The following is a 23,880-nucleotide window of genomic DNA, read 5'->3' on the forward strand; positions in this document are numbered from 1 at the left end:
ACTAAATCTACACTAAACATGATGAGTATAGAATTTCCAGACTTAATGTTTTAGTGTCTGGATATTTGTATTATTTGATTTCGAACAATGCTGGAGTTGGATAACATTGTCAGTTGGATAACATTGTCAGTTGGATAACATTGTCAGTTGGATAACATTGTCAGTTGGATAACATCGTCAGTTGGATAACATTGTCAGTTGGATAACATCGTCAGTTGGATAACATTCTGTCAGTATTCTCCACATTCTTATCTAAACAGAGGTGAGTTTATTTACAGGTTAATATATAAACCACGCTTGTCATGGGGGTATGCATGTTAAAGGGTTTATGCACCCTCAGCCCTCTATCCGTTGATGACCAATACCTTTAATTTTATTTGTAACGAGCCCCTGTAGGGTAAATTGGCCATATATCAACAGATGGAACCTTTTCTCCCCATGCCTCTTGGGCAATTGATTCGAAAATGGCTGCCAAAATATTCATACTACATGTAATAGTAAAAAAGTTCCAAAAGGCAAGGTAAAGAAAATTCCCAGTCATAACCAATCAGTAAAGAGAATACTGCACAACAATTCTTTGGCTTATTTTGGACGAATCAGATCTACATAAAGTAATATGTTACAATGATGACTTATAAAATAAATTAAATTGCACACACTTGATGTAAATTGTATCAAATATGTGATACAAAAATTATATAACTTTTCACTGCTCCTACTTTTTTATACCTGTCTTTGTGAAGATGTTGTAAGAATATACATTTTGTTACATGGTTCATTGCTTATTTATTTATTTCAGACCTGAATTGGAATGGAGCAGATAGTACATCAGTACTATCAAGCCTATCCAACACGCAACAACCACTTCTGAAATGTGATCCACAGTTGATTCCTCCTGAGATATTGGAAATAATATTTCATTATTTCTTCATTTATCGTGAATCTCTCTTAACTGGAACTAATCAGTGAAAAAAATTCCACCCCATGTTTTGTATATATTAATTTTGTTGGGTCACAGAAGGATTGATATATTCCAGTAAATCATGTATGGATTATTGATCACTAGAAAAGTGGACATTACATGACAGACATTGCTGACCAAGACAAAATGGACAACATTTGTTATCTGATACGAAGGGATTATATACTGTAATACATAATGCAACTTTTACATGACTTTTATTGCTTTATTTCTTGTTTTTATTAGAACCTGACTGTGATATGTTCACAACATGAAGAAGAAGCTAATAATTTATATCAATGTTTCTTAATACTATCTTCCACAATTTTCTCAGTATGACTGGTATACAGTTGTAATATTTACCTTTTCTGAGGTGAATATGAATTTTTGTGAACCAGTCGACCTTATACTGACTGACACAAAGCAGAGGTTAGTATGATAAGTTTATTGGTTTATAAAACATGTATTCACTGAAACATAGGTCTATAATTATTTTACTGATTTAGAGAAAAAACTCAAAAGTTAATTTGCTTTAGATATGTACAAATACCACAAATCAGAAAGATCAATGTTCAAAATCAAGGAGATTGGGTCAAATCAAGGAAATGTCAAAATGACATAGTTCTGTCATAAATTTAAGTGTGAAAGTGCACATCATACCTATGCTAACTAAATTAACTACAATGAATAATAGTTACTCAACTCTATTAATTTTCTTATATATTATTTTCACCATGCTTCCAATATTTAAATTTGTCTATCTAAGCACTGTTGAACTTGCAAACATTATTTTTTCTATGGCATATTTTCCTTTAAATCTGTTAGCATATATTTCAAAATGGTACCAAAATTATAATATTTCCAAAGAGGTCAAGAACTGTCTTTTATTTGTCAGGTTGACTATCAACAGTTATACATGAAATGTTACTCAATGCTGAAACATTGTAAGGTAGATAACAACTTGACTAACAGGTGATGATACTCATATACAGTGTACAGAATGTTCCTGAAACTGGAAATACCCTAGTCTGATTAATCAAACCCCCCCAACTGATGGACGATTTGTGGGTCTGATGTCACCTGTTCATTAAAATGCACAATTTTGCTGCTTGCAAATCTTTCCAGAACATGCCTACATACTCTTTAGACACATACCCATAATTGGCAACAACCATATCTAGTGCAAAATTCAAAATGGCCTCGGGACAGATGGTTGTGCTATTCCACGTGGATTTACAAGTCACCAAACAGACAGGGATGTATACTGTCACCTACATTCTTCAACATTTTCCTGGAAAGGATCATGGAGGATGCCTTGCATGACCACAAGGGCACTGTCAGCATCGGAGGAAGAACAATCACCAACCTTTGCTTCACAGATGATATTGATGGTTTAGCAGGAGATGAAAAAGAACTGGCTGACATGGTTGAGCACCTCGACAGCATACAGTATGGAGATTAGCGCCAAAACAAACCCAACTACCAAACTGATGACAAACAACACCAATGGTATCAGTGCAGAAATAAAGGTCAGTGAACAGAAGCTGGAAAGAGACACAAGCTTCAAGTACTTGGGATCAATTATCACAGATGAGCCAACCCAGAACTACTTTGTAGGATTGCCCAGACAATAGCAGCAATAACAAGGTTCAGACCAATACGGAGAGATACCAACATTGCTTTTGGTTCCAAAATAAGACTGATGCGCTCGATTGTCATATCTATCTTTCTGTACGCTTGTGAAACATGGATGCTCACATCACATGTACAAGGAAGGATTCAAACCTTTAAAATGAGATGCTACCGCAAGATCTTGGGCCACTGACCATGTAACCAATGAAGAAGTCTACAACAGGATCCAATGAGCCATTGAATCCTATGAAGACCTCTTGACCACTGTAAAAAAGCGCAAACTGAAGTGGTACAGCCATGTCTCAAGATCATCTGGACTGGCAAAAACAATCTTGCAAGGCACAGTGTGAGGGTGCAGAAGAAGAGGCAGTCAGAAAAAGAGGTGCGAAGACAACATTAAGGAGAGGACAGGCATGGGATTTGGAGATTCATAAAGAGCAGTAGAGAACAGGGAAAAATGGGGAGAATTGGTTGTAAAGTCAACTGTGGTGCCCCAGTGACCTCTTGGGTTAAGGGACTGATGATGATGATGATGATGATGATGACGATGATGATGAAACGTAGGGTTTGCTCTGGAAATATAATGTACATGTCACCAAAAGAACCCTTCAGTCAATGGTAGCTCCACAGCCACAAGAAATACCACTAAGTGTATAACTGGCTGCAGATTTTTGCATGTTTTAATGAACAGGTGATATCAGCCCCTAAACCAAAAATCAATATTATCATGGGAGAGGCAGATCTGTGATTTCAGGAAGTTTTTGTCAGCAAATCAGTAGATCAAAAGATTGGGGCCAAAATCGAAAGACTAATGGATAATCTAGGAGACTTGACATGTATGGATATTATGATGTTTATGTTGTGGTAGGAAAACCCTACAAGAAAAAAAATATTAAAGAATGTACTATGTGGATCAAAATCTGTAGGTGGTCTCTTAACACGTGGTGGCCTTCTGTCAAATGCCTCATTTGAAAAGGGTCAGTCTATCTATTAAATTAAATTCACCTTGACCAGTATTTGTAGCCTTGCAAAAAGAAAGGGTTGATTAATGCAAACTGATGATCTACTCACTGTTTACATCTTCTTCTACCTCATCTTCCTCTGAATTCTCATCAGAATCAGTTTGGGGTTCAGGGTCATCTGAAGAAGAAAAAGCAAAACTAGAACAAATGAAATTTTGTGCCATGCTTTTCACTACAAACTCCAATACCTTTCCCCATCTCCCCCTCCCCCAACTGTGACACAAGGTCAGGGTTCACAATGCAAAATCTATCATATACATGGTGTCTTCCACCTGTTTTGACTACATATATGTAGTTTGGTCAGAATATGTATGAAAATGTCATTATAAGCTTTTGTACATCTGATCTCTGACCCCCTCCCAGATACTCCACAGGCAGAAATCATGGATGACACCAGTCTTGTATATGATTACCACAAGAGCAGTATTCAATGAAACCCTGCTATAACATGTGTCATTATAACATGATTTTGGATTTAAAATGGTTGTGGTGTGACTCACAAAAAATTTCAAAAATTTCACCATTTTCTTCCAGTACTACAAAGTTTTACATCCATAATAAACATCACTTTAAATTAATAATTTGACAAGATGTGTTGTATTCATGTGACTTGGCCATGTTGTCAGATAATCATAACAACGACTCATTCTGAAAATCATATTGGCCAGCCCCACCCAAAAAAATTATTTCATTTGTTCTTTAACAACTATTCATAATGTAGTCTTAGGCACAAATAAAATGTGTTTCCAGTTAGCTGACAATCTCTTTTTGTCCCCAAGGTAAAAAATTTATAATAAAAACCAAAACAATTCCTGAAATTGATTTGTGCATCTAATTGAGCTGATTTTGCCCAATACTTGAAACACTTAGTATATTATATATGCTAATCATAAAAATAAATCTGTCTGTCTGTCTCTGTCTGTCTGTCTGTCTGTCTCTCTCTCTCTCTCTCTCTCTCTCTCTCTCTATATATATATATATATATATATATGTGATAATATGGAGTCTAGCAATGCAAGTTCTAACAGTTTGCAATTTATGCAGGCATTAATAAATGACCTTGACATGTACACATGCATATATATTGAACCATAAATGTTCTTTACCTTTCCTAACACTATTTTGGGATAATTTATGGTGAAATTACAAAGACTTGTGCTTCTTTGTCCATGCTGTATTTTCAGCAGAATTATAATGGATTCAATGTTTTGGATGCAATGAGATCATGTACATGTATCAATACTTGAACTATTGATGCTACACATGTATGTACCACTACTGGTTCCGTTACGGATCACTGCCATCTCACCTCTATCTGCGTCGGTTTGAGTCTCGAATTCAGCCAACGTGGGTATGTGAGAAAGCTTGCCAGTAGCTTCTCGTGGGTCGGTGGTTCTTTCCGGGGTTTTCCCGGGTTCTTCCTCCACCATTAATACTGGCCGCCATGTATAGCCTATCATGTGCTGAAAAATGGCATTAAACTCCACAACAACAACAACAACAACCACTACTGGTTCTCTGGTGAAAATATAATATTAAAATATTAAATATGCAATAACTATTTTCTTTTTATTTCTAGCTTAACATGCATTGATTTAAGATAGTAACTGTACCACTGACACATGAGGTTTAGACTTGTTGCGCTATTGCTCAATACACTCACAGCATGATGGTTACCACAAGATGGTTCATTTTGAAATATCCCAATTGAAAATTAGTAAGTCTTGCTTTCCAGAACTTTCCCTCATTCTATCCATAGGCATAACCTGTTACTAGATTGGAACCATGATTTTATCATTTCCATACCAAAATTCAACTTAATCATATCAAAGCTTAGCACTGCTGTTTAAGTACACTTAATCATAATAATTCAGAGCCCAAACTGGACCTCCCTACTACTAATTGGACAAAATCACCTCACTCTTGCCAGTTGATGAAAATACATGTAGGAAGAAATGTGTCTTGAAAGTTCAAAACAATTATTTTAAACCCATTTTTTCTTCTTCTGATTATTAAAAATGCTGATGAAATATTACAAATTTATTTTTTTGATAAATATTACAACTATTCTTGTTTTGTCTCACTACAGTTGTAATATAACATAAAATGGCAACATCAAAAATAAGTTAGTCAAAAATCAACAACAACGTCCATAGCAAAAATCCATTTTTCATATGAATGATAAAACATTGGATAAAACGGATCATTTTATTAGCAATGGGCCTGGATACATCAACTAAGTCATAAACTGTTACAGAATGAGCTACAAAAATTCCAATTTTCATTTGTTTCAAAGGATGTATGAATTTTCAGAGGGTATTCGATTGTTTGCAATTTCAATTCTGGTATCAAATGACAACCACAATTAACAGCAGAACATGAGATGTATTATTATATCTTCCACCATCCTTTTTCAAAGAAAAATTGACATAAAAGTGTATGTATTTTGACTATTAATGCACTGTATTGAAACAAAATGTGCAGGAGTAATTATTAATATCATGAAAACAATGTACAGCAGACTGAACGTATCTTCTGGAGTATGTTTAGGTGAAATGAAATACTCTAAGGTGAGTATTTTGCCTGAATCCCCCCCCCCCAACTGTGTACCCTGTAAATATCTGGAATATACAACATATAACAATACAGGCAGCTTCCCCTTTCCTGATATAGATGTTCCTTCCATAATTAGAATGATTGTTTTGACTAGTTGTTCATATAGTTGACGTTATAAATGGTCGATACACACATTTTGCACTTTAAATCAACGCATGGCCTGAGACTCATCTTCCAAGGTATGCTTTGAGTCACATGTCCTAGTGTGAAATGCTAAATGACTTTTTCTACTGCTTTACCGAATCATGTCAGTTTATGATATTCTACTTCACATATGTTTTGGTGAAAATGGAATATAGTTTAAAAAAATGTTTATTATTCTAATTTGCTGACCTTTCTGCTTAGAAAATATTCGTATTCTTTAAAGCACGGAACTTTAATACTATGTAAAGTGAACTATGATCCTACGACATCTTTATTCCAATAAAACCTGTAAGTAACAAACAGAATTATTACAAAGCAGCAATTATTTATGTGTGTGTGATTTAGCTTTTTAACATAGCTTTAAAAAATTTCCAGTCATATCGCTACAGTGTCTGCAGTGTGTCAGTTTAAGGTGATGTCTAGCACTGGGGCATCGTGCTGCAGACATGTAGCATGATGTCCGACCAAGTCACATTATCCTGACACCAGGCCGACCAGTCCTAACACTAACCTCTTAATGCTGAGCGCCCAGCGAGGCAGCTGTAAGTACCATTTTTAGAAGTCTTTGGCATGACTCAGTCTGGGTTCTAACCCACGACCTTTTGCATATGGGGCGGATGCTCTAACCACTAGGCCACTGGAGTGGTCCACAAAAATTTATATTACATTAGATGAATAAACAGATAAATTTGCAACATATTAGGGACTGATTATAAAAAGGCAACTTCTCTACAATTTAGAAACAAAGATACCTAACTGATTTTCCGTTATATCATTTTTTTAGCCTGCTATAAAGGAACACCTGAATATAAACTGCAACAAATATTATGAGTGATGTGGGTTACGAAGTAAGCATGTTTATTAAAGATTTCCCCAAATACTCATTATGCGATGAAACATTCCCCATCACTCAATGTGGACCCCAATGTTTTATTGATGGAATCATCCCTAAAAGGTATAGGTAAATATTGTGTTTAAAAAAGCATTCCTTTCTCTTCCTACTTCCAGGTTTTAAGACTTACCCTTATAATCAGGGTATATGCTATAATAGTATTGAATTATATCCTATTAACTCATGTGTTGACAGCAGATAGACTAAAAATTATAACAAATAGAAGTCAAACATTTTACATTAATCTGCACTGGCTGGACCTTCTTCACTTTGTTATAGCAATGTTTCACAATATCTATAAAGTTCTGAGAAATTTCAGCAAGCAGTTTAAGAGATATGACAAACAGACAGATGGGGAGGGGGTATCACGATATCAACAGTTCTTTTGTAAGAACAATAAGGATAACCAATCATTCCAAGCACAGATCCAGTAAGATTTTGAATAAATATCAAAATAAGTTTACTGTCTAACATATTAAAAATGGCTGAGATGGCAGCTGCAATGGGATGAATAACAACTCCTGGCTAAACAGGATCAATCAAGGCTGATTTGTTTTGGAAGAGATGAGGAAGACAAGCAAATCCTCTTATAAATATTTAAAATGTCCTCAGGAGCTAATGTGAAGCAAGCATGGATCTGATATAAATCAATTAGGTGACATAACAATAAAGAGCCTGATATGACTCACATTACATAACAATTGTGGGCCTGATATCACTCATATTACATAAAAATAGTGGCCCTGATATCACTCACTCACATTACAATAGTGGCCCTGATTTCACTCACATTACATAACAATTGTGGGCCTGATATCACTTACATTACATAATATTGGGCCTGATATCACTCACATTACACAGCAATAGTGGGCCTGATATCACTCACATTACATAGCAATAGTGGCCCTGATATCACTCACTTACATTACATAACAATAGTGGGCCTGATATCACTCACTCACTCACATTACATAACTAGAGTGGGTCTGATATCACTTACATTACATAACAATAGTGGCCTCATATCACTCACATTACATAACAATAGTGGACCTCACATCACTCACATGACATAACAATAGTGGACATTATATCACTCAGATATATAGTACAATAGTGGACTTCATATCACTCACATTACATAACAACACTGGACCTCATATCACTCACTCACTTTACATAACAAGAGTGGGTCTGATATTGCTTGCAGATTATATAACAGAAGTGGGTCTGATATCACCCACTTAGACTACATAGTGTAATATAATGTCCTTAGCTTTACTTCAGCACAAGGCCAGCTTTCAACTTGTGATTTGAATTACAAAACAGGAGATATGCATGTATTTAACAAACACTAGCAATAATAAGGATGAACTGTGCACTGTGTAAGAATAATTTAGAATAAAATTATCAATTCTTGACATTCCAGTCTATATTCTTTTGTTGTGAAATGGATCCAAATAAATTGATATAATTTATGTTCTCTTATTTATTACATTACATATAAAATTCTTCGTCTAGCTAAATGTAAATGTGTGGCTCAGTATTGATAGCTAGGATAACACATAAAAAGAATAACTGAAAATATGACCAATTTATTTCTCAAGAAAAAATGTAGAGAGTCATAAACTGAATATTAAACACCTGGAATTATGTGCATTCCCAAATGTATTTTGATCAAAAGACTTAAAATCCAGGAAGAAAATCATAGAATTTTCAGAGACAGAAATAAAACTGCATAGCTCTTTGTTATGTTCACAAATGCATTCATTCTTGAAATATAAATTTAGGAAATATGTGTTTCTTCCTTAAGCCATACGCCATAATTGTCTTTGGTCAGTAGCAACTATTGTATTCAGTTAAAGTACACATGAATGTCTAATTTTCCTTTAGCACTAAAGTTACCCCAGCAGATCAGTGACTTTATCTCTGTAAACACAGCTCACTGCTTATACAGAATACCTGCTTATTGTTGATCATTGTTTATTGATACATGGAAACAGATCACAGACAGGATTAGCGGCAGCATGTCTTTTGCACTTGCTGCTGCTTTCTGTAATCCATTAAAGTGCAGCCCAGAAGAAATAAATGTTCATTTGCATAATGTAGCCACAGTACAAATAAGGTCTATTCAAACAATTAAGTGTCAATTTCCAGTGAAATCAGATTTAAAACTTAGTTTAGTCTAATCAATATTTACAAGTGAATGAAGACAGTGAATCCCCCAGTGGAGATATCCAGGAAAAGGAAAGCTTATTTTGTCAACAGGATTGTGATTTTATGGGATTCATGGAGGAGGATGTTGAAAAGGTGCTATATGGACATTTTAACTTATCTGACAATTTTCGGCACTGGATAAAAATTTATGAGAACTGCCTCACTGTTGAATGTAAGAATCATGCTGACATTATCCAGTTCTTCCTACATGCCAAATGAACAATTTTAGAGTTTAAGGTATTTTTTTTTTGTTAATACTAATTTGTGACTAGTAGCACAATGTAACTGACCAAAACTGTGCATGAAAATCAGTCGCTTTTGCTGATCATTTCTTCATAACATTAAGAGTTGTACTTCATCGAAATAAGTAGGTCCACATTATACTTTGGACCGAAACTTATGCTCAGCATAACAGGGTTATCGACTTAACAGGGGTCAAGATAAGCAGAAAAAAATTAGCATAACAAAAAAGGATTTTTTGGGGGACCAGACCAAAATGCTTGCCATACATGGGATTTCAAGATAATCGAGGTCAAGATAAGTGGGTTTGACTGTACTAGATATCACTGCACTATACTGGATTTGCCGTAGTAAACATGCCATTGTCGCATTGAGTTGTAACGAGTCTTCAAGCTCATGTGTACACTGTCAGTCTGAATGCATTTACTATTATACCACACAAGAATGATATTTATACCCGAGACCCTTTGATCTTACACAGCGATAGACAGGAAAAAACGTGGTCATAAGCTCATGAGGAAACAACCAAGCGGTTCGAATGACACTTAACAACACCTTAGTAACATTCAAAAGTATGATGGCGGGCAGAATGTGATTGGCACCTACACATGCAGCTTGTCAGTGAAATAACTGGAGACTTTTTGTGCAGGTATTCACAACAGAACTTAACCATGTATCTCAAAAATAGAAATATTACACTAAATACTGTAAATGGACTTATAAGGGGTCAAAACATGATGACCAAAAAGACCAATCTTGGCCAACATTGACAACAAGAGACAAAACTGTACAAAGTGCCAATCACAAACACCCAAAATTAAAGTATATTAATCATTAAAAGTGACATAACGTGAATATATTAAACTATTTACATGGTTCTTTATTTTGCCTTGCAGCTACACAAGTCCATCATATCCCCATGTATGTATTCAATTTTATCCCCATATTATTGAACAGATCTTGCTCTTAATGAATACAATTCTGTATCTTAAGTTTTGACAAAAACCTTTTTTTAGGAAAAAGTTACAAAAGCATTGATAAGCTCATCCAATCCAATGTAATATCACCTCATCAATATGTAAGATCACCTCATCAATATGTAATATCACCTCATCAATATGTAAGATTACTTCATCAATATGTAATATCACTTCATCAATATGTAATATCACCTCATCAATATGTAATATCACTTCATCAATATGTAATATCACCTCATCAATATGTAATATCACCTCATCAATATGTAAGATCACCTCATCAATATGTAATATCACCTCATCAATATGTAATACCACCTAATCAATATGTAATATCACCTCATCAATATGTAATATCACCTAATCAATATGTAATATTGCCTAATCAATATGTGTTGACATTCCTCATTATTGTAATTGTATAAAATCTGAATGATTGAATCTTAGCTATACTGCAAGTCTGGTCAAAACCAGATCGGAAATAAGGCCTCCTAGTGGTAACAAGCTCAGCCAATTAGATGCAAGATTGAAAAATCACCTCATTAACTCTGCTAGTTTACTTTGTAATCCATCCAAGCTACTTTGGACAGAAGCTGAGAGTCCCAAATACTTCTGTCTTCCTTCTTGACACCCCTACTAATTCAAAATGTATGACAACCCACAATACTTTTAGTTATTAATTTATTTATCTAAGAGGAAAAATAATTTTAGTTTACATATAATGAAACAAGTACTCTCCCATGACTTAAAAAAATAAGAGAAAAAATAAGGAAACAATGCTACCACACAGTTATTATAACACTGAACTTACCATTTAAGCCAAGTTGCTGTTTCCATAAGTCTTGTCTTGAGGGCGATGGTACTGGCTTATTTCCCACTATCCTTGGACTGTATGTCATAGGAGTCTTGAAGACTGGAGAATGTTTCTGAAGAAAAGACATTTCAATCCTATTATCATTGCTATTTTTTGAACTCCCCACTTTCAGAATGACTAATACAACTGTGCCAAAAAATAATTGGTACCACTGGACAGGACTCTTGTTCCCAAATAAATTCTTGACATGAGATGTATGTATGAAAATAAACAAGTGTGACTATTTGACAGAAATATATTTTCGAACCAAATCTGAACTGATGTTCATACATTAGCAATCTTGATGTCCTATAACTTTGCTTTGACTGTGAAAGAGGTCTGAATCACAAATTATCTATATATTTGCTATATATTTAAAAATGGGAAAAATAAAAACACAAAAATACAGAATTTTGTAAGGTGCAAAATAAAATCAATGTTTACCCATTTTAGATTGTAAATACCAACTCACCTTGCTTAGCAAGTCAAACTTGGTTGGAGTGTGAAATTCAGATGCCATCATGAGTCAATGCTTGTTCTGAAAAAGGGATAGATAGCACAGGCTAGATTTTCCTTTTCAATCTTGTAACATAAAACTTATAACTATTAACCAGTGATTAAACATGGAAAATGTATCAAATCAGCACATTTGCAACATCAGATTTTGCAAAACAACATTGTCCATGCATATTATACCAAATACATTTTATGTTAATACCATTTTCAATTTGAGGTCTGACTGGTGTGGTTAGGCTCGAATTTTTCAATTTGAGGTCTGACTGGTGTGGTTATGCTTGACATTTTCAATTTGAGGTCTGACTGGTGTGGTTAGGCTTGACATTTTCAATTTGAGGTCTGACTGGTGTGGTTAGGCTCGACATTTTCAATTTGAGGTCTGACTGGTGTGGTTAGGCTCGACATGATTATCTCACGTAAATTGCATTGTTACATAAATGATGTAATTAGCACTAACAAACCAATTCCACGCTATGTTGCTTCATGAAATTCTTGGATGAAATAAACGAACCCCAGAAGTCGGGCATAAAGATGGCATGCTGTAAATCACGATATTCTGGCATCATAAAATAGTCACAAGGATTCATTACATCTGCACATGAAATAGTCATGAGGATTCATCACATCTGCACATAAAATAGTCATGAGTATTCATCACATCTGCACATAAAATAGTCATGAGGATTCATTACATCTGCAGTAAAACAATACTTAAAATTTGCTAATCAACAATATGAACATTGCATATTAATGTCATTATTACATGAACACCTCTCCGGTGGCCTAGTGGTTAGAGCGTCCGCCTGTGATGCAGTAGGTCGTGGGTTTGATCCCAGGCCAAGTCATACCAAAGATTTACAAAAATGGTACTAACAACTACCTCGCTTGGTGCTCAGCATTAAGAGGTTAGTGTTAGGACTGGTCGGCCTGGTGTCAGGATAATGTGACTGGGTGGGACGTCATTATACATGTCTGCGGCATGATGCCCCAGTGCTAGACATCACTATAAACTGTCACTCTGCAGACATCATAGCGATATGGCTGGAACATTGTTAAAGCTACATTAAAAACCCAGATCACACACACATTAACATGAACAATTAACCAGTTTACATGTACTTATTTTGATAAATTAAATACAATTCATGCTCTTGAAATTTTGTGTGATTTACAGTACCTCGTCAGAACATAATTTAATAACAAACAGTCTGAATCAATCTGTGATCTGAAATTATTGCACATAATAAGGGTCAGACTTACATATATTTAATTTCTATTATTTTTAGGCTTTTCAAAATGATTATATGTTATGTAAATCTGGATTCTTTATTTGACCTTGTCCAAAATCTAGTTCATATTGTACCTAACCAGTAACATTTATTTAGTAAACAACAGAATACATAGCTACAATTTTCTCCAGGATTGTGGATCAAATATTCAGATCATTATTAATGTTAAACATATTTATTTCAATTCGAGCTAAAGTTACAGTCTTGATTCTGAACATAGAAACTTTCAGAATGACAATGTCCTATTAGCTGATGAAGTAATTCTGACCTAGGTCAAGTAGAGGGGTATATAATCTTGTTTATCCAAAAATTATTCATTCTTGCTTTAGCATCTGAAACAGAATAAGTCTTTTTGTCATGTTCAGTTTTTAATTTGGGTGCATTTATTTAATTAAATTATTCACTTGAATTACAAAGTTATCAATAATATTCTTGGATAGAAACATTAATTTGGAATTATAGTGAACTGTGATACAACAAAAGACTGTTAGCACATAGCCACAGTCCAGGCCATTGGCACATTAGCACATTCAAGACTACAGGCACATCAACATATTCAATATTAGAATTTATTTGGAATACTATTAGAATTCAGGTGGAACTTCACATATTTGTACTTGTGACAGAACTTTTAAAACTGTGTGGAATTTCATTTGCAATACTATAAGTTCTATTATCACTTTTAATTTTAGGGAAATAAATTTGTTGAATTTTACGAATCTTGTTGTCTTTTGCTCTTTTCTGTTACTTAGTTAAAGACCATAGAGTTGTAACAACATTGTAAATGGAAATGTCTAAAATAAAATAAAAAATGTTTTATTATAATGGTGTTGGAAATGTGTTTTTATCTCATTCATTCTTCAAGCATTATACTTTAGATCTCCAGCACACAGGATAGACCCTGATCTGCTGGCACATTTAACTGTTCATTATACTTGTAATCTTCATCACACTTACTAATCTCCATCACATTTGTAGACCCTGATTTGCTGGCAATTTAACTGTTCATTATACTTGTAATCTTCATCACACTTGTAGACCCTGATATGCTGGCAATTTAATTGTTTATTAAACTACTAATCTCCATCACATTTGTAGACCCTGATATGCTGGTCATTTAACTGTTCATTATACTTCTAATCTTTAGCACACAGGATAGACCCTGATTTGCTGGCAATTTAACTGTTCATCATACTTCTAATCTTTAGCACACCTGTAGACCCTGATTTGCTGGCAATTTAACTGTTCATTATACTTCTAATCTTTAGCACACAGGATAGACCCTGATATGCTGGCCATTTAACTGTTCATTATACCTGTAATCTTTAGCACACAAGATAGACCCTGATTTCCTGGCAATTTAACTGTTCATTATACCTGTAATCTTTAGCACACAGGATAGACCCTGATTTGCTGGCAATTTTATTGTTCATTATACTTGTAATCTTCAGCACACCTGTAGACCCTGATTTGCTGGCAATTTAACTGTTCATTATACTTCTAATCTTTAGCACACAGGATAGACCCTGATTTGCTGGCAATTCAACTGTTCATTATACTTGTAATCTTCAGCACACTTGTTGACCCTGATTTGCTGGCAATTTAACTGTTCATTATACTTTTAATCTTCAGCACACAGGACAGACCCTGATCTGTCAGCACATAATGAGTTGAGATAGATAGATATAGATACAGATAGATTCTAATAATAAAGTAATGCCAGAATCATTGAGATTGGGCATATATATAAATAATAGCAACAGTATAAGGCACTTAAATTTGACATGTATATAGAGATACTAAAAATAGTATATTGCTTGTATCAATGAAATTTGGCATGTGTATAGAGAAACTAAAAATATTATATTGACTGTATCAATGAAATATGGCATGTATAGAGAGATACTAAAAATAGTATAATGCTTGTATCAATGAAATTTGGCATATGTATAGAGAAACTAAAAATATTATATTGCCTGTATCAATGAAATTTGGCATGTATATAGAGGTACTAAAACTAGTATAATGCAAAAATAACTGATTCTAAGCACAACATGAGCAAAGTCATACAACAAAAAAATCTGGAAGTCTGATCAGGAATTGTATTTTTGTGCTCATACAGTTCCATGACTATCAGGCCTGGAACCTAGAGATCATAAATATTTTGAGCTCAAGTTCAAATTTAAGATACTGAGACAGCCAGTTACAGAGGATTGACATTTACAGCATCAATTTTGGTTGAATGATACAAACTCCATTTAAGATCAAAGTTTTATGATGTCTGGATCGGGTCCCACGTTTATAAAGGTCTCAAGTCTGAGTTAAATCTCATCTCAGATTTCCAATGCTGATTATTTGCCAACTGACATAATGATTGTGTTAAACCAATTTTAAGATACAAACTGGCTATTTCGAGGGGTTTAACAAAATTCCAAGGTAAGTATATACCATATTCAGGACTAAAATCAAACCAATATTTCATTGTAGCCAGAAGATTTATATACACTTTGTATTAGTCCTGCTGAATGTTCATAAGCCCTAGTGACTCAGGCAACAACTAAAACTTTACTAGTCATGGGGCTACTGAAATTATGAAAACCCAGTCTGACATGAAATGTACAAGCCTTAGGCTGGCAGACTAATGCTGATTTCAAACCCTGATATTTACATATATGGTCAGACACCCAAAAAGTTGAGACAACGTAAATAATATTTTAAAAAGCAAATTTTTCAATGCAATTTAAGTTTTGAGACATATCAGTTCCATATTTTTCAAATATTTAACAGAAGTTTTTGCAGCATTTTTACTCAACTATCAACTTCTTCCTATGAACTTGATTTACTTGTTCAGTTAGCATCACTAATTGACACTATTACGGTTCCTGATTCTAAATCAAACTGAGAAGTTAACTATGAAAGTGAAGCCTGGTTCTACAATGCTCACAGCTAGGTGTGTTGTACAGGAGTAAATACAGGACCATAAAGTCATTGGAAACACTCGACCCTTTAAGAAAAGTAAGCCCAGAGAATTACCTTTCTTTGAAAGGATAGGCATATTTTTCACATGGCTGCAGCTCATATATCATAAATACAGTGCAAACCTATGGCAATTTTCCCATTTAATACTTCATTATGCATGCATAAATTAGTTCTTTCAGCATTGACAGCCAATGTGTTAGACCATTGAAAAATGAAGCGTGCATCATTTCACAATCTGAAGAATTAGGAAAATCACATTAGTTCCGAACAGATAAGGTATAGTTGTTGAAACCCTAAGCCTCTATCAATAACATCAAGTGGTTGTGAAATGGCTTGAAGTCAGTAAATTCCATCAAAGGATACATATACATAAACTGATACTTTCAAGAATCCACATGAAAACTCTTGTACAAAGGACATCTTTCCAATGTGGACAGAGAACACAGAAATTGGTTCAAAAGCAATGTATAAACACAAGAAATGAAGATGTAAGAAAACTAAAAAGCTCATCAGCACATAATCAGTACATAAATATTCAATTATGTATTTGTAATTTTTCAAGAAAATCAATATTAAGTGATAATGATGTTACCAAGTGGCTGATGTAGGTCACAATCACTTTGTTTTTGGTCAAATTTTGCTGAACATTTTTGGGAAAGTTATTTAAGGATGTCTATTTTTAGTAACGATGACCACATTCAATGACAAGTTGGCCCAAACTGCACAAAATTTAAAGGACTTGTAGCCAGGATGCTTTGCAAAATTTTTGTCCAGTTTTGTTGATTGGTTCTTGGGAAATTGTTCAAAGGTTTTCTGTGTAATGGAAGCCACATTTTATGGCAGATCAGCATCATTTGCACACAAAAAAAATAATGAAAGGCCTTGATGCTTTCCATAGAAAATGATCAAACTTTTCAGTGTTTATTTTTAATGAGTCATTTTAACATTTTAACTTTAGTGATGTCACAGGCTGATAATATAACACAATTTCTTTGCAGTTAGAAGGATGATTAGATTGCAAAATTTACTAGTTCTGCTGTATCTTAAATAGTCCTTCCCACAAAATGCTGACAGGTGGCAACTGAATCTTAACTAGTCCTTCCCACAAAATGCTGACAGATGGCAATTGAATCTTAACTAGTCCTTCCCACAAAATGCTGACAGGTGGCAACTGAAACTTAACCAGCCATCAGACTAGTGAAATTAAAAACTAATAAAAGTCTGACATGCAATTTACTAGCTTTAGGCTTGCAGAAAACCAAACATTTTGAGCCCTAATGGCAACCAATTTGATCAGCATTATTTGTGCAGACTTTAGTGACAAAGTCTGGATGCTGTTTTCGAGAGCAGGGTTCAAACAGAATTCTAAATGATACATTCAAAGACTTTTCCCAAAGACCACAAACATAGGTTTACAAGACCTATTTTTGCTAATATTTTGTATACATGCTATATGAGAAAACAACGAATGCAAAATACTACAATATTGTTTAATGATGAAATTCAAACTATAATTTCCTAAAATTGCTTTATAATGATCTGGAAGATAGGTTAACATTCATTGTCATTTCAGAAATATGTAACTTATGCATCAGATTTAATACAAAATAAATTGTTCTCTGAACAGACATCAGCACTGCTTTAAATGCATTATTATAGTTGCTGTTTTAAAAAATGTTTGGGTTTATTTCAATTTTCAAACCCTTTTAAAGACCTCGGGCTAATCTGCTCGATTTTCCCAAATTCTCAAGGTTTTGAAAATGCTACCTAATTTTTCCCAAACTCTCAAAAACCTTCAAAGACCGTAAGAACCCTGGAGAGTAAATAAGTTGACTTTTCAACTTTTATTAACAGCAGCTATATTTGACACAGATAAGCGTTATTGTAGAAATTTAAATGGCCTTCATGATAAGATGCCTTCTATCAATCTGTTTTCTTTGGACGAAGTCACATTAAAAGTGTACATGTACTTAAGTGAGAAAAGTAGGTCAAGGTGGGTTTACTTTTAGCACGAATGTGTACTACTTCTCAGGCTGCATGTACTCATTAACTTTCAAACCCTGGTCAAGTCATATCAAAGACTTATAAAAATGGTACTAACAGCTGCCTCGCATGGCGTTCAGCACTAAGAGCTTAGTGTTAGGACTGGTCAGCCTGGTGTCAGGGTAATGTGACTGGATGGGGCATCATGCTACGTGTCTGCAGCATGATGCCCCAGTGATAGACATCACTATCAACTGCCACACTGCAGACATCATAGTGATATGACTGAAAAATTGTTAAAGCTATGTTAAAAATCCAACACACACACATACGTACAATTATGAATGTGGGGCAATGGCATCGGAGATATTGCCTTAAACACAACTGGTGTTTTTTTTTTCTAAAGCCAATCTCATGCTGCCACCAAGACAGACTATGACACCAGAATTATAGCACATATTAAGTTCTATCGCACTTATTACAGGTGAGCCAACTATAATGCTACAGTAAGTTTGTAAAACACATATACCCCATTTTTATGCTCTTACCTCCACTCTAAAGCTTCTTGGGAAGATTGGTAAGAGTAAAGTCTCTCCAGAGTCAAATGTCGCCTGGTATGTGCATTTGTCCTTTCATGCCCAGTATACATATATAGGTTTATAGGATGCTATCTTGCTAGTTTCCAAGTTATAATCCTGGATCCCTGAGAGATGGATGACCCCTGAGGTCATTGTCAACTGCATGTAGAAATATTTCATGCTCAGTAAGTGTGTATCTGATTGTTCGGTGTGGTTCTAAATACTTTCTGGGAATAAGTTGCTGGGAGTAGGTAAAGACCCTGGGGCATCACCCAACAGTCTCAGACTGACATGAGCTGACACTCACATAGGTCAATGATCACATATACCAAATCTAAGATATAAAATTAAATTTATGCAAAGTTGCAACAACATGCCCACCTTGGACCCACCTCAGGGTGTCATCAAATTCCATAAGTGTTGGCACAATCGACACCCATAGGATTGGCCTGAGCAAAGTTGTATGGATCTCGCTTTAATGATGTGGGAGTTCAAGGACATTATGTACCACTGATACTACCAGACTTTATTGCGTTACCCCATGTCCCAATGAGTAATAATTTAAATTGATGCTGAATTCCAAATTTTACCAAATTAAATCACTCTTGATAGTTTTGTTCACAATTGGTCTGATTCTTTCCCCATGAATATGATAGCCCAAGACCGGTTCCAAATCACCCTGGAAATAATTCTAATTAAATGTGCATCATTAAGCAGTATCATACAAATCCTATCTTTTAATATGAAAAATGCTGGAATAATAAAAACTCTTTTAGAATTAAAGATCTGGGGAGCGAAATTCCCCTATCGCTTTGACAAAAAGATGGAAATTTTCAAAATAAAGGATTCATTTAATGAGAAATAAAGGTATTGTTTGCCAGTCTGATGTGCAATTTTTGTGCATTCATTTGATCTTTCAGAAAAATTTCTTTTACAAATTTTAGTGTGAATAGCAAATTCAAGAATAAACCCTGTAAATTAGGATTATGTTTGTACATGTTTGAAAACTAGAATTCGGTGTTTCATCACACCTCGAAGTTAGAGCCTCTCAGTTAGGTCCCTGGGGTAAGGACTAGCTCAGGGGAAATGTTAGTTTTGGTTATGTGCATTTGTCTTTTCATTGCACTAATTTATATATGTGGTGTTAAGGTGGGGAAGTCTCTTGGGGGTTAGGATGGACCCAAGAGCTAATGTCAGAAGCATGTATCAATTTTTTTTCATTCAGTTAGTGTAAAAATGGTAATTGAGTGGGGATTTCAACAGTTTACGAGTGATGGCCTGAAGCCAAGTCTATGGGGTTAGGAATGTGTAGATGAGATCTGCTTCACTGATCCAAGTTTGATATGTTTAGCATTAAGTACCATAAATACTTGCTATAAGTCAAGTGTCAACTGCATGGATCTAAATCTACCATCTGCCAGTACACAAGTTGCAAGCATGTTAAGGTCTATGTTGTTTGCAGTTGGATCAAATTTATCAGAGTATATATGGTACATTACACACAGATGTATGGACTCTAACACAATAGCATGTGATACTGTGGTGTAAATGACATACATTACACACAGATGTATGGACTCTAACACAATAGTCATGTGATACTGTGGTGTAAATGACATACATTACACACATATGTATGGACTCTAACACAATAGTAATGTGATACTGTGGTGTAAATGACATACATTACACACATATGTATGGACTCTAACACAATAGCATGTGATACTGTGGTGTAAATGACATACATTACACACATATGTATGGACTCTAACACAATAGCCATGTGATAATGAGGTGTAAATGATGTACATTACACACATGTATAGACTAACAACAGTCCTGTGCTTCTTTCATAATGTAATTATACATGTACATTACACACAGATGTACTGACTCTAACACAATAGCCTTGCACTTCTTTGATAGTGATGATACATTACACAGATGTATGGCTTCACAAAAGTCCTATGCTTCTTTGATAATGTGATGGTACATTACCAGGATTCATACAGAATTCTGAATGATAAATTTAAAGACTTTTCCCAAAGTTTCAAAGACCACAAACATTGATTGCCAAGACCTATATTCACTAACATTTTGTATGCAAGTTATGTTATATGAGAAAACAACGAATGCAAAATACTACAACACTGTTTAATGACGAAATTCAAATGCTCATTTGTTATTGTGGCAGCAATGAAACTGAACGGGTCATCAAAAGAAAGAAACCAGGAAAACTCTGCGACATCCAAATCTAACAACCTTGGAAAATATTATTTGTGATTATGGAAAGAAATTAAACTGTTTGGGTTTATTTCAATTTTCAAAGACTTTTAAAGACCTCAGGGTAATCTGCTCAATTTTCCCAAACTATCAAGGCCTTCAAAATACTACCTTATTTTTCCCAAACTCTCAAAGACATTCAGATACCATAGGAACCCTGATTAGATGTATGGATGTACAATAACCCTGTGTTTCTTTGATAGTGTAATGGTACTTGTACATTACACACAGATGTATGGACTCACAATAGCCCTGTGCTTCTTTACTAATGTAATGGTACTTGTACATTACACACTGATGCATGACTCGCAATAACCCTGTGCTTCTTTGATAATGTGATGGTACTTGTACATTACACACAGTTGTATGGTCTCGCAATAACCCTGTGCTTCTTTGATAATGTGATGGTACTTGTACATTACACACAGATGTATGGTCTCGCAATAACCCTGTGCTTCTTTGATAATGTGATGGTACTTGTACATTACACACAGATGTATGGACTCACAATAGCCCTGTGCTTCTTTGATAATGTGATGGTACTTGTATGATAATGTGATGGTACTTGTACATTACACACAGATGTATGGACTCACAATAGCCCTGTGCTTTTATGATAATGTAACGGTACATGTACATTACACACATATGAATGGACTCGCAAAAGCCCTGTGCTTCTTTGATAATGTAATGGTACTTGTACATTACACTGATGTATGGACTTGCAATAGCCCTGTGCTTTTTTGATAGTGTGAGGATAACTATTAAAAGTAATGCATGTATTCACAGCAGTAAAATTAACAATTTGGTAACTGCATTACTGTAAAACTGAGTGTACATGTACTGTCAGGCTGCTGTAAGTAAAATCCATTTCTTCTTTTCACTAACTCTGCATCACTTAATGAAACACTTATGAACTGGAAGGACAAACAAAAATAAAGCTACTTTGATGGCTTGCCATCACAAATTCCGCGATTTTTATTATCTGTTAGTGCATCCCCCACCTCCAACATCAATCTCTATTATCTACTGGTACATACTTCACCTCCAACATTAACCTCGATTATCTATTAGTGCACCCCCACCTCCGACATCAACCTCTATTTTCTACTGGTACATACTTCACTTCTGACATCAACCTGTTATCTATTGGCATATACTTCACCTCCAACATTAACCTCGAATATCTATTGGTACATACTTCACTTCTGACATCAACCTCTATTGTCTATTGGTATATACTTCACCTCCAACATTAACCTCGATTATCTATTAGTGCACCCCCACCTCCGACATCAACCTCTATTATCTATTGGTACATACTTCACTTCTGACATCAACCTCTATTATCTATTGGTATATACTTCACCTCCAACATAAACCTCGATTATCTATTAGTGCACCCCACCTCCAACATTAACCTCTATTATCTATTGGTATATACTTCACCTCCAACATTAACCTCGATTATCTATTAGTGCACCGCACCTCCAACATCAACCTCTATTATCTATTGGTACATAATTCACCTCCAACATTAACCTCGAATATCTATTAGTGCACCCCAACCTCCAACATCAACCTCTATTATCTATTGGTATATACTTCACCTCCAACATTAACCTCGATTATCTGTTAGTGCACCCCCACCTCCGACATCAACCTCTATTATCTACTGGTACATACTTCACTTCTGACATCAACCTCTATTATCTATTGGTATATACTTCACCTCCAACAGTAACCTCGATTATCTATTTGTGCACCCCCACCTCCAACATCAACCTCTATTATCTATTAGTGTATCCCCTGACCCCTACATCAATCCCAAAATCCAACATCAACATTTACCCCTGTAAAAGTGACCTATGTATTCGGGGTGAAATGATACATGTCTCTCACATATCGATACAACTCATGACACAGCCAATAATACAGTACATTATAGATACACATATCAACTTGGTCTTATCAACTTTACATGGTATGTCATTAGTAGGATGGTGCCATTTTATGTGTTGACATAATGGTTGTATTTCTAGCACGCAGATTCCAGACAGACCCAGACTTATCATCTATTCATATGCCATTCTTATCCTTGACAAGATAAATAAATGCCTCCAAACAGAGTACCTGTCAGGTGTCAGTGATTTTAATTCAACATTTTAGGCTCCATCTGATCTGATACAGGGTTCATCTTGGTCACCAGATTTCCTCATGCAAGGAAAATCATATCTAGAACATGTCGAAGTATGGGAGCAGAGATGACTAATGTAGCACTTTACACATCAAAACCTTCGTTTTATAGAATGCACTTGCCAAAAATGGCACACAAAGCCAAAGATCGCTGCTTAAGATTAAGTAACTTGTATACAATAAGTATCATTTTGTATCGATTCTTCACCACTTGTATCAATGAGTATCAACATAGACTAATACTGATTAATTTTTCACCCCTACTATAATATATCATAACCCAAAATAACTTATATACATATTTTGTCCTTATGTTATAACTGTATGCATAAATTTTGGTCAAGAAACGTTTAAAAATGTCATAGTAATTGAAATCTTTGTACATACTACTCTTGACGCATTTCCAAGGAACCCGAGGAATGGGCTGAAAATGGTACCACATCTTGCAATTGTTACCTTAAAGACGACTGATGCACAAAGTTTGATGAAACTC

General features: G+C 34.9%; 1 protein-coding gene across 1 annotated transcript in view; it reads right to left on the bottom strand.

Annotated features, from left to right (window-relative positions):
- The window catches only part of LOC149780760 (uncharacterized), an 86,441-nt gene extending 74,330 nt beyond the window's left edge, over positions 1-12,111 (bottom strand). The window contains exons 1-3 of the mRNA XM_089936228.1: positions 12,033-12,111; positions 11,519-11,633; positions 3,665-3,733 (exon numbers count right to left, since the gene is read on the bottom strand). Of these exons, the coding sequence (XP_089792354.1) occupies positions 3,665-3,733; positions 11,519-11,633; positions 12,033-12,083 (235 nt within the window). The 5' untranslated portion in view covers positions 12,084-12,111. The remainder of the gene's footprint in view (positions 1-3,664; positions 3,734-11,518; positions 11,634-12,032) is intronic.
- Between the last annotated feature and the right edge of the window lie 11,769 nt (positions 12,112-23,880).

Source organism: Sinohyriopsis cumingii, chromosome 16 (assembly GCF_028554795.1).
Source record: "Sinohyriopsis cumingii isolate HCF-2022 chromosome 16, ASM2855479v2, whole genome shotgun sequence".
Classification (NCBI taxonomy): Eukaryota; Metazoa; Mollusca; class Bivalvia; order Unionida; family Unionidae; genus Sinohyriopsis; species Sinohyriopsis cumingii.